The following is a 12,211-nucleotide window of genomic DNA, read 5'->3' as shown; positions in this document are numbered from 1 at the left end:
GTTAAAAATATCTTAAAAGAGCTGCTGTGAACTGATGTGTATCTTTTTTTAAGTTCAAATCAGAACTGACAAGCTACGAGAATGCCTTTTATAGTCCACTTCAGTGTGGAAAAACCTTCAAGCGTTTTGTCAGATACGGAGGCCCAGGTAGTCGCTGTAGTAACACATCATCGCCCATCTGATTGATGCTGATGCCCCCCCTGCCCCTCCCCCTAGCGGGACTCAACACCCCGCCGCCCCCAGGCTTCCTGAGAATTAAGTGTGCAGTTTGGTATGTTGTTGTTGTTGTTGTGGCCTGGCTGCACGGAGCTAGCCCCCTCAAGTGTAAGCTAATGGGCTGTGTGGTCAAATCAGGACACGGTGGCCGACGCTCACAAACTCAAGTGTTTTCATTTCCATGCAGAAAAAGAGAAAAAGAGCAGAGGGATTTTGCCTTTTGAATTCAGTTTTTCACATAAGTGATGAGAATCTTGGCAGTGGGGAAAAAGAAACGAAAGCTTATGTGTGGTAATAACGTCTTACCAAAGCCGCTAGATTCTGTTCTGCATTTTGGTGGGACTTAAGTCATCAAGCACTGCCTTTTTAATAGCTCCATCTTTGCCACGGGGATGTATTTGTTTAATTTCAGCACCTCGAATGTCTTCAGCAGTGCATAAAGGTAAACTCCCATAACAAAGATTATACCAAGGTGAGAGTGAATAATTCCTTTTGAGCAGCATGTTCACCCCCTCCAGCTCTGCACCCTTTGGTAATTGGGACAAGACTGTTTTCTGTATTTTGCTCCATCGCTCTTGTTGCTATGTTACCAAAGGGGAGTTGGAGTGGCCAGGGGCTGTGTTTTGCAGTGCACGTTGGACAGCCATACAAGCTTCATACCTAATGCAACATTTATTCCTCTTTGAATCCTCATTAGCCCCCTTTTTAAGTCTCTATTTTAAAGTAAAAAAGAATAGAGCGAGAGTTCATGGCTCATACGGCACGTGCTGTTATCTCTTTCCCACCTGTCTCTCATTTTTATAGCAACCTGCTTGTGTGCTAATCGTACAAACGGTTGCACAGCTGCTTGCCCAACAAGCAAATCTGAACTATGGCGACATGAAGAACCGTGCAAACAATGCATGGCTTGGACAGTTATGAATGTTTCATTTATTTATTCTTTGTGGTGTGAGCAGCGTTTGCCGCCTTTCGGGGTTATTTCGCCTCCTCATAGGTGGTGCCACTTGCGTCTGTGTGGAAAACAAAAACGGTCTTGACCCTTATTATCATATTTTTCTGGACTATAAGTTGCATCATTAAAAAAAAAAGTGAATTATGTAACGGCAAAAATTCAAGTTATCATCAGAGCAAGCTTTTTTAGTTGCTTTACAACAAACATCAAATTCACAACAGAGTGAGGGGCAATTTTTCATGTTTTTTAAGTATATGTAATAGTCATTCGCTAATGTATTTTTTTTTTTTTTCAACCGACTGCTCGCTCCCAAAAATATATTTATACGGCTTTCACTTTTTTTTTTTGCATGAGAAGCACAAAGAGGTGATGATGCAACTCTACAATAAAAGAGAGAATGCAGTTTTAAGCCAACAAAACAACCACAAGGTAGCAGAAGCGCATTTTATAAGAACTCAGCCTGCATCTGTTGAAATATGTGCATGCTGCACAGCAACCAGGAAGTGAAAAGGCATTGTGCTGTGTTCAGTGAAAGAGGTTAAGCTTTGAAGGGACATTTTTACACATTACTTACAGACAAAAAGTCTCCAGCAGAAGCGCATTAGAAAGTATTCAGCAGCCAAACAATGAAAGAAAGTGTGACTGCCGTATGCGCTAATATTGAGATGACCTCACTTTGGCTAGTTTTGTACACATTGCATCTATGCCCTGTTTATATTGAGAAATTAGTTTATTCCTAAGTGCTTGAAAAACAGCACAATAATCGATTATTCAATTAATTTTCTGTTGATGCTGTAATTGTGCTATAAATCGTCACGGCGTCACAAGGCGTGAATGGAGCAGTTGATGTTATGATGAAGTGTGCATCTGGCAGAACGATGTCATTCTTGCCGTTTCTGTAAAACGTTAAAGGTGCGGATTGTTGATGTGATGTGAGAGCAGGGACCTTTTATGTTAATCTTGCTTCTATTTCTGTTTGCTCTCTCTCTCTCTTTCCAGGAGTGAGCCGAGCCTTCCAGCAGATCCTCCTGTTTCTTTGGGCTAAAATGAGTATTACCAGTGACGAAGTGAACTTCTTGGTCTACAGATACCTCCAAGAATCAGGTTGGTCCCAACACTTAACTGAAAAGGCACGGAACGCTTTTTCTTGGCGTTGCCCGTCTGCATGCTAATAAATGAATAAAAAATGTCAAGTTCAGCCACGCACAAGTGGAGGGGAAAAATAGGGCACCCCATGGAGTAAATTACATTTGTAGTGCCCCCTGCGGGTTGTGCTAGCATTCCTGTACATGCAATATATACTCAAAGTTTTATAATCATTAGACAAATGGTCAATGATTTCTGGACAATTGGTTACTAATTCCCACCCGTGCCCCCTGCAAAGATGTTGTGATTAATGGCGGACATTTTTTGACCTATATTACTCAAATTTGACGCCTTGTCGCCTAAAAGTGTGCATATAATTTTGCCGATTTGGTTTAAACACCCTGAAGTTACTGTGGTTGTTTTATAGAGCGCATTGAAATATTAAGTTCATCCAATTTATGCAGTCAAACTTTGGGGTTTAATAACCACGGGGTGTATTCTAAAAATATAGCACCCTTTTTCTGCACAAAATAAGATGAAAAATAAATAAACAAATCAAGAATAAAGAAAATCAATCAATCAGTAATAAATAAATAAATATAATAATAATAATAATAAAAACTTAAGAAACCACATATAGTTGGTGGGTAGACAAATGATTTTTTCCAGATTAAAATGAACAAAGCATTATTAGAGCCCTGTAGACATGACAAAACACGACTATAGTCACATTTATACTCTTTTTATTTACAAATTGCGCAACTGCAGGGTCTTGAGACACATGCTAACTCGCAAACTAGAGAGCTAGCGACCTAAACGGAAGTTATTTCCTTTAAACTTAAATAGCCAAAAATTTACCACTTCCACACGGATAGGGAGGATAACTATTAACAGTTATTTAACCTTTAACATGAACATGAATCAAACGTAATAATTTTTTTCTGGGTACATGATACCATACAGCATCCATATCAAACATTAAACTTTCATATCAAGGCGGGGGCCTCAAACTAGTGTCCTGCGGGCCACATTTGGCCCGCGGGCCGCGTGTTTGAGACCACTGATTTAGGCCAAAAAAGATGTGAAATAAGCATTTTTTAAAAGTTCTAGTAGGCTGTATTCAACCACAAAACAGCATGATTTATTATTCATTGATATATTTGGGGGAGAAATATGACCTGGCAAAGCATTGGTGTATAGATTTCAATCTTCATGTTTGGAATCAATGCTGCTGTGCTTTATTATGAGCTTTTTCCATTGATTTTTGTGGGTTCCCACAGACTTGTCACGGCGACACTGCCGGCTTCAAGGCGTGTCCTTAACTCTTGTGAAGAGCACACTGGGCAGCTGTGACAATCAGGGGGCATATAAAACGACATTTCTCATAAACTCTTAACAATAAAAGCCCCTCGTTAGCCTGTTATATAAAAAGTAGAAGAAAAAGTAATATAAAGATTTAAAAAAAGCTATGAGAATGAGACGTGGTGAGATTTAGTTAGTGGAGTATGTTGTCCTCACAGGTCAGCCACTTTCCGCAGGTCATCACTGCAGCACACTTTGGCAACCCTCCAAATAAGGTCCATTTCCACTATTAGTCCAAACACACACCACCTGACTTTGGTGCAGACAAACGCAAATGTAGGGGAGACACCATTTTATTCCTAATATGACTGAAGCCGAATAAACGCTATAAGATGTGTTGAAGTCCATACACATACGCAGCATAAATGACTCTCAAATGTCATACATGTTATGCAATTTGGGCTTAGCGCCTCAAGGAATGTGACTGATGCATTTTTTGGGGTTTCAGGTTTCTCTCACTCAGCGTTCACCTTTGGCATTGAGAGCCACATCAGCCAATCCAACATTAATGGAACATTAGTGCCCCCTGCAGCCCTCATCTCCATCCTGCAGAAAGGGCTCCAGTATGTGGAGGCAGAGATTAGCATCAATGAGGTGACAGCTCCACACATGCCGACGATGTCTTCATTATGTAACATATCACATTCATTGTACATTTATATTCATAAGGCTTTCAGTCCTGTTGCTGTACAGGATCTTATCACCAGGAGACCGTAGCCTTGCTTATGTGCTTTGAACGTTTCCCCCGGCAGGACGGCACGGTCTTCGACGGCCGGCCGATCGAGTCACTCTCGCTCATCGACGCCGTGATGCCCGATGTGGTGCAGACGCGGCAGCAGGCTTTCCGTGACAAGCTGGCTCAGCAGCAGGCCGCGTGCACCATGGCGGCTTCCACCTCTGGCAACCAGTCCAATGCGCCAAAGAACGGTGACGCCACCGTCAACGGAGAGGAGAACGGCACCCACAACATGAGTATGTTTGAATACACAGAAAAGCCATGTTGCTATCGTTTTGTACTGTTCAGAACTGGTCTTGGTCGCCCCCAAAATATCCAATCCTATATTGTAATGGGCTTAGGTGGAAAGGTGGAGTCTGTCCCGCTTGGTTCATGGATTATCTTTTCTTTTTTATTGTAATGCAAATGTATCTTCAATTCAGTGTATACTTCCTTGTCTGTCTTTTAAGAGGATGCTAGGTCGCATCCGCAGACTCTTAAGTTCCTACACTTCAAATGAAAAAGAGCGGCGAAGTCTACGCTCTCCACATAACGCGCCATAGCTGGCGCTTCACAGCTCCATGTGTTGATGAAACTTGAGAGGTGTGGATCAGGTGTATCGCTCGGGGGGGGGGGAGGGAAGCCAGGGAGAGGATGTTTGTGTCAACATGGCTTAGGGGGATTTTATTTCAAGGTGTCGGCGGCAGTAAGAAAGTTTATGTGAGTGAGGCCTTCCTGTCTTCAAATATCCCGCATGTTCTTAAGGTTAAAGCCTTCACAATACTCCGTAGGTTGTGTTTTCCTGTAAAAACACATCATTTTCCTTCTGCTCTGTGTGATGATGCGCGTCTGTGTTGCCAGATAACCATTGTGAATCCATGGAGATGGATGTTGATGTGGAGATACCAGCCAGCAAAGCCACAGTGCTGCGAGGTCATGAGTCGGAAGTGTTCATCTGTGCCTGGAACCCCGTCAGTGATCTGCTAGCTTCAGGGTAAGGTGTTAAGGCGTGTGTGTGTGTGCGCGCGTGAGAGACATATAAAGCTGCTAAGGCTGCTGACGTCATCAATACTATCAATCTTTTAGACATAGACATAGACTTTCTTTTCAGATTCAATTATTTTTTTCAGATTAAAATGAACAAAGCATTATTAGAGCCCTGTAGACATGACAAAACACGACTATAGTCACATTTATACTCTTTTTATTTACAACATATTGCGCGACTGCGGGGTCTTGAGACACATGCTAACTCGCAAACTAGAGAGCTAGCGACCTAAACGGTAGCCTTCAAGTTATTTCCTTTAAACTTAAATAGCCAAAAACGTACCACTTCCACACGGATAGGGAGGGTAACTATGAACAGTTATTTAACCTTGAACATGAACATTAATCATTCATTCATTTTCTACCGCTTTTTCCTCACGAGGGTCGCGGAGGGTGCTGGAGCCTATCCCAGCTGTTTTCGGGCGAGAGGCGGGGTACACCCTGGACTGGTGGCCAGCCAATCACAGGGCACATATAGACAAACAACCATTCACACTCGCATTCATACCTATGGACAATTTGGAGTGGCCAATTAGCCTAGCATGGAATGTGGGAGGAAACCGGAGTACCCAGAGAAAACCCACGCATGCATGGGGAGAACATGCAAACTACACACAGAGATGGCCGGGAGTGGAATTGAACCCTGGTCTCCTAGCTGTGAGGTCTGCGCGCTAACCACTAGTCCGCCGTGCCGCCCCTGAACATGAATCAAACGTAATAATTTTTTCTGGGTACATGATACCATACAGCATCCATATCAAACTTGCGCTGGCCGCACTAACATTAAACTTTCATATCAAGGCGGGGGCCTCAAACTAGTGTCCTGCGGGCCGCGTGTTTGAGACCCCTGCAGTAAGAGAATCTTAAAATGTACAGCGTAAACAGTAATTTTTACAAATAATTTAGAATAAATAATAATTTAAAGTTTTGGTTGTGCGTGTGGGCAGGTAGAGGGTAGAGGGGCTTATTTGGCATTGAGCAGTCTGATGGCCAGGGGGAAGTAGCTGTCTCTAAACCTGGTTGTTCTACAGCGGATGCTGCAGAGCCTTCTCCCCGACGCCAGGCGAGAAAACAGTCCATGCTGGGGGGGGTGTGGGGTCAGAGTAGATCCGACGGGCTCTTGATATGCAGCGGGTGTTTTCTATGTCCTTAATGGGGGGGGGTCCCCAATGATCTTCTACTCTCTGCAGTAACATCCAGTCCGAGGCCTTGCAGCTGGTCAGCAGGCTCTCTTGAGGCTATCTTGATGTACTTTGTCATATTCTTCTCAGTTCGGGGGACTCCACCGCCAGAATCTGGAACCTCAACGAGAACAACAACTCCAACTCCACCCAGCTCGTGCTGCGCCACTGTATCCGAGAAGGTGGGCAGGATGTCCCCAGCAACAAAGACGTCACCTCACTAGACTGGAATGTAGGTTGCTGCTCCTTTTTATACTCATCTCTCCACCTCTCCTGCCATGTGTCTAAACATTTTTCCATCCAACAGAGCGACGGGACGCTCCTGGCGACAGGCTCGTACGACGGCTTCGCCAGGATATGGACAAAAGACGGTATGTCGACCGTCACTGCGCCGTTCGGTTCTGGTAGTCGTTTGGGGGAATGTTGTTATTGGGAATGACATGATATGGCTCTCAACCATTAGGAAATCTGGCTAGCACCTTGGGACAGCACAAGGGGCCCATATTTGCACTCAAGTGGAACAAGAAGGGGAACTCCATTCTCAGTGCTGGCGTAGATAAGGTATTCACTGGTGCTGTTTGTCTTTTAGTAGCTGTGAAATTCTAATCACTTTTTTTACTACAGTAAATCTTCTCAAGGGACTACACTATATAAATGAAGCTTGGCTATACTTAAGGGTGATCGGTGTACGGCTTGTATAGCAGTAGAGGTTTATTGTCAACACTCGAGTGCTGCGGGCACTGAGGAGCTGTGGTTCATTGCACCGTGACATTAAGAAGCAGAACATTATCCCCTCACTGCGGAGACTGGGCTGCATGCCAGTTTTCCAACAGGAGCAGCCCAAACACCCGTCCAAGATGACAAGTGTCTTGCTGTGAAAGGTGACGGTAAAGGCGATGGAGTACAAGCCTGTGTAAATATGTCTCCTCCATCCCTGAACCCGTTGGAGCACCACCGGTGGGGCATCCTCGAGCGACAAGATGGTGGAAGAGCGCAAGGTGTCAACACCAGCATCCACCGGTAGCCACGTTTACATGAGGAGTTTTTCTCTTTCCGAAAGCAATGGTATCCATGGAAAGGAATATTCCAATCACATGTCTCCATGCGCCGCTATAATCAACCAGAATAGTCAATGGGGCATGCCCAGTAAAACGTAAACACCAACATCACGTGATACCGACTTCCTGGAGTTTTTCTTCCACTTGTTGGAATAACTCCGTATTGCCAGTTTTTCCTTCGTCCAGTCTTGAAATTTAGTTTGAATCAAAAACAAACTTTCCTTAGCAGTCCAGTGCCGATTGCTGGCCTCCATTTTTAAAAGTGAAGAACGTCTGGAGCTGCGTGTTACGTCATATCTCAGCATTGGCTGAAAGAACGCACCCGGGAACAGGAAAAGATAAAGTTCAATCTTGCTAATATTTGATCATGAAGCTGGGCACATGTTTTATATAGATATGTATTTTCTTTTGGAATAAAAGTGGACTTGTGAATGGCGTATAGAAGGGTTTAGATTCTGTTCCACAGATGGCGCTAATGCACACCAAAGCTGCTTGCCAACCGCCAATAAACAACAGAAGAAGAAGAAGAACGCAGTCTGACAACTTTCCGTTTGAGCGGGTACAAGATACCTCAATCGGATCGGGGAAAGGAATATTCCACCCCTGGGAATCCCATTATATATTCATTGGGATTGGCACTTTTCTTTGGGAATGAGGTGTATACAAAGGTTACATTCTTTCCGTTTGAGCAAATAACCCCAATGGAATTGGAATATTTGGGTCCATGTATACGTGGCTACTGACACACATAAACGGTTCCAGTATTGATGCTTTCATTCTCTTGAAGTTCTGATTCCTCGGTCGGTAAAAGTGTTAATTGGCCTGCCGGTTAGCATTTGCACCAATCAATCAGTCCACTTCAGTCCACAAGTGGTTAGTTGTGTTAGTCCGTTGGTCGGTCAGTCAGTCAGTCCAATATTTTGTTTGTTAGATCGACATCATTGAGTTGGTTCATCACTTTCGTTGTTGTTATTTATGTGCTTGGTTGATTTGTCAATCGGTTGTTTGGTTGGTTGGTTAGACCGTTGTTAGACTTGTTTAATTGTTAAACAACAGAAGAAGAAAAACACCACAAAGAAATGTTACCAACTAGTTTTCCCCAAAGTCGATAATGATTTCTGTTTTTCCTCTGGGATCTACTGTCTTGTCCCTTGAGATGATAAACTGTACTCGCCATACTAACCAATTTAAGGGGTAGAACTATTTGACATCTCAATTGTTTAACATGCCAAACTTGATTTCTCAAGACGACAATCATTTGGGACGCGCACACGGGAGAAGCAAAGCAGCAGTTCCCCTTCCACTCAGGTACGTGTTATCACAGTATACGTGTACTCCAAAAAGACGCAAGAAGCTCTTTTATTGAACGCGGCGTCCTTCCCAACGTCCCACAGCTCCAGCTCTCGATGTCGACTGGCAGAACAACACCACCTTTGCCTCCTGCAGCACGGACATGTGCATCCACGTATGTCGTCTAGGAAGCGACCGGCCGCTCAAGACTTTCCAGGGTCACACGGTACGATACGCCGTTCCGTAGCACACCTCCTATATCATCCTGGGGGGAACCTGCTAAAGAACTTCATGGTTCCTTTGCAGAACGAAGTTAACGCCATTAAGTGGGATCCATCGGGAATGCTACTCGCGTCCTGCTCCGACGACATGACCTTAAAGGTGAGAGCGATACCCAGACTTGGGATTTTAAAGAAAGAGGGTGGGTTTTTATTCAGGTCTGCTGCTTTTGTCCTTGTTCCAGATTTGGAGTATGAAGCAGGAATCGTGCGTCCATGACCTGCAGGCTCACAGTAAAGAGATCTACACGATCAAGTGGAGCCCGACCGGGCCCGGCACAAGCAATCCCAACTCCAACATCATGCTCGCCAGGTGGGTTAGCGCTTCTACGCTCTTTGGATATAAAGCAGTCTAGGTGGGGCTAACTGCGGTGCTAGGAGCTGACCCAGGATCCAAGACTCTGGACCCTGACCCACACGTGTGTTACTCTTCCTCTTCCAACTTTGAGGAATGTACTGACAAACCAGCGTGTGCCTGTAATTCACACGGGGAATAAAACCGTCATTGTAGGAAAAGGATATTGGCGGCTGGTTTAAGGCTTAATTAATTTCCCATGCCCCCCCTCCCCCGCCTCCAGCGCATCGTTTGACTCGACAGTGCGGCTGTGGGACGTGGAGCGAGGGGTGTGCATCCACACGCTGACCAAGCACCAAGAGCCCGTCTACAGCGTGGCCTTCAGCCCGGATGGCAAACACCTCGCCAGCGGCTCCTTCGACAAGTGCGTCCACATTTGGAACACCACGGTAAGTCTCTGACATCACCGTCAATCACAGAGGACCCCGGACGGAACAATATCGGTCTTTCTTTTCTTCTATCAGACCGGGGCTTTGGTGCACAGCTACAGGGGAACTGGTGGAATATTTGAAGTGTGCTGGAATAGCACTGGGGACAAAGTCGGGGCCAGCGCATCAGACGGCTCGGTAAGCTGGTTAATATTCTCATATTCTCATATTCCCATATTCCCAACATCTGCTGTGTTAAACTAACTTACAAAAACATGCTAGGTTCATTAGCCACTCCAAATTGTCCATAGGTATGAATGTGAGTGTGAATGGTTGTTTGTCTATATGTGCCCTGTGATTGGCTGGCCACCAGTCCAGGGTGTAGGCTGCCCAAAGTCAGCTGGGATAGGCTCCAGCACCCGCCGCAACCTTTGTGAGGATAAGCGGTAGAAAATGAATGAATGAACATTAGAGACCTCTTGACATGAAATAACACCCCTATAGTTACTTTTAAACACATTTATAGTAAACATAACAGAAAATTATTAATATAAGGCATAAACAATTAAGACATAAAATGTAAATTTTTTTGGAATGTTTGTTCGGTTGCTCCAACATTCCAAAAACATGCTAGGTTAATTAGCCACTCCAAATTGTCCATAGGTATGAATGTGTGAATGGTTGTTTGTCTATATGTGCCCTGGGATTGGTTGGCCACCAGTCCGGGGTGTACCCCGCCTCCCGCCTGAAGACAGCTGGGATAGGCTCCAGCACCCACCGCGACCCTCGTGAGGATAAGCAGTAGAAAATGAATGAATGAATGAACATTATTAGAGACCTCTTGACATGAAATAACACCCCTATAGTTACTTTTACACACATAATATTTACATTTTTTGGAATGTTTATGTTCGGTTTCTCCCACGTTCCAAAAACATGCTAGGTTAATTAGCGACTCCAAATTGTCCATAGGTATGAATGTGAGTGTGAATGGTTGTTTGTCTATATGTGCCCTGGGATTGGTTGGCCACCAGTCCGGGGTGTACCCCGCCTCCCGCCTGAAGACAGCTGGGATAGGCTCCAGCACCCGCCGCAACCTTTGTGAGGATAAGCGGTAGAAAATGAATGAATGAACATTAGAGACCTCTTGACATGAAATAACACCCCTATAGTTACTTTTAAACACATTTATAGTAAACATAACAGAAAATTATTAATATAAGGCATAAACAATTAAGACATAAAATGTAAATTTTTTTGGAATGTTTGTTCGGTTGCTCCAACATTCCAAAAACATGCTAGGTTAATTAGCCACTCCAAATTGTCCATAGGTATGAATGTGTGAATGGTTGTTTGTCTATATGTGCCCTGGGATTGGTTGGCCACCAGTCCGGGGTGTACCCCGCCTCCCGCCTGAAGACAGCTGGGATAGGCTCCAGCACCCACCGCGACCCTCGTGAGGATAAGCAGTAGAAAATGAATGAATGAATGAACATTATTAGAGACCTCTTGACATGAAATAACACCCCTATAGTTACTTTTACACACATAATATTTACATTTTTTGGAATGTTTATGTTCGGTTTCTCCCACATTCCAAAAACATGCTAGGTTAATTAGCGACTCCAAATTGTCCATAGGTATGAATGTGAGTGTGAATGGTTGTTTGTCTATATGTGCCCTGTGATTGGCTGGCCACCAGTCCGGGGTGTACCCCGCCTCCCGCCTGAAGACAGCTGGGATAGGCTCCAGCACCCACCGCGACCCTCGTGAGGATAAGCGGTAGAAAATGAATGAATGAACATTATTAGAGACCTCTTGACATGAAACAACACCCCTATAGTTACTTTTACACACATATATAGTAAATATAACTGAAAATAATACATAAGCCTATCCCGAAGTCAGCTGGGATAGGCTCCATAAAATGGATGGATGGATGGCCGATTCCGTTCATGTAGACGGAAGTCGGGGCCACCACACATGAAATGTCGGCTTCAGTGATGCTGTGAGAAAAGTCTCCTTCCTCCTTGGGACTGTACGCATCCACTCCATCACATGGAGCTGTTTTGTGGAAGATATCTGTCTTGTATATTCAGCTCTTAACCTTTTATAAGACTCTGACAGCGTGTTAACTGAATGGAAGTTTATTGACATTTGCCCCCGGGTTGGATTGTGCTTTGGTCCAAAGTGTGTATCCATCAATTTGTGCTTCCATGTAAAAAAAAAAACAAAACAAAAGTGACACAAAAAAATAAGGTAAAAATGGTGCAGCCTTTATTAACTCGAGCCAATCCACCCCC

The 12,211-nt window shown here is 44.3% G+C and overlaps 1 protein-coding gene across 1 annotated transcript in view; it reads left to right on the top strand.

The window, feature by feature from the left end:
- tbl1x (transducin beta like 1 X-linked) overlaps nucleotides 1-12,211 on the top strand; it is a 34,804-nt gene that overhangs the window by 21,859 nt on the left and 734 nt on the right. Inside the window, exons 2-14 of the mRNA XM_058082275.2 lie at nucleotides 2,168-2,272; nucleotides 4,065-4,210; nucleotides 4,369-4,588; nucleotides 5,193-5,325; nucleotides 6,650-6,791; nucleotides 6,867-6,930; nucleotides 7,023-7,120; nucleotides 8,865-8,925; nucleotides 9,012-9,133; nucleotides 9,214-9,288; nucleotides 9,371-9,498; nucleotides 9,764-9,929; nucleotides 10,005-10,106. Of these exons, the coding sequence (XP_057938258.1) occupies nucleotides 2,215-2,272; nucleotides 4,065-4,210; nucleotides 4,369-4,588; nucleotides 5,193-5,325; nucleotides 6,650-6,791; nucleotides 6,867-6,930; nucleotides 7,023-7,120; nucleotides 8,865-8,925; nucleotides 9,012-9,133; nucleotides 9,214-9,288; nucleotides 9,371-9,498; nucleotides 9,764-9,929; nucleotides 10,005-10,106 (1,515 nt within the window). The 5' untranslated portion in view covers nucleotides 2,168-2,214. The remainder of the gene's footprint in view (nucleotides 1-2,167; nucleotides 2,273-4,064; nucleotides 4,211-4,368; nucleotides 4,589-5,192; nucleotides 5,326-6,649; nucleotides 6,792-6,866; nucleotides 6,931-7,022; nucleotides 7,121-8,864; nucleotides 8,926-9,011; nucleotides 9,134-9,213; nucleotides 9,289-9,370; nucleotides 9,499-9,763; nucleotides 9,930-10,004; nucleotides 10,107-12,211) is intronic.

Source organism: Doryrhamphus excisus, linkage group LG12 (genome assembly GCF_037039965.1).
Source record: "Doryrhamphus excisus strain RoL-2023G ecotype Guam linkage group LG12, RoL_Dexc_Guam_v1.1, whole genome shotgun sequence".
NCBI classification, from domain to species: domain Eukaryota; kingdom Metazoa; phylum Chordata; class Actinopteri; order Syngnathiformes; family Syngnathidae; genus Doryrhamphus; species Doryrhamphus excisus.
The sequence above is the reverse complement of the archived record's forward strand: the minus strand, read 5'-3'. Positions and strand labels throughout refer to the sequence as shown.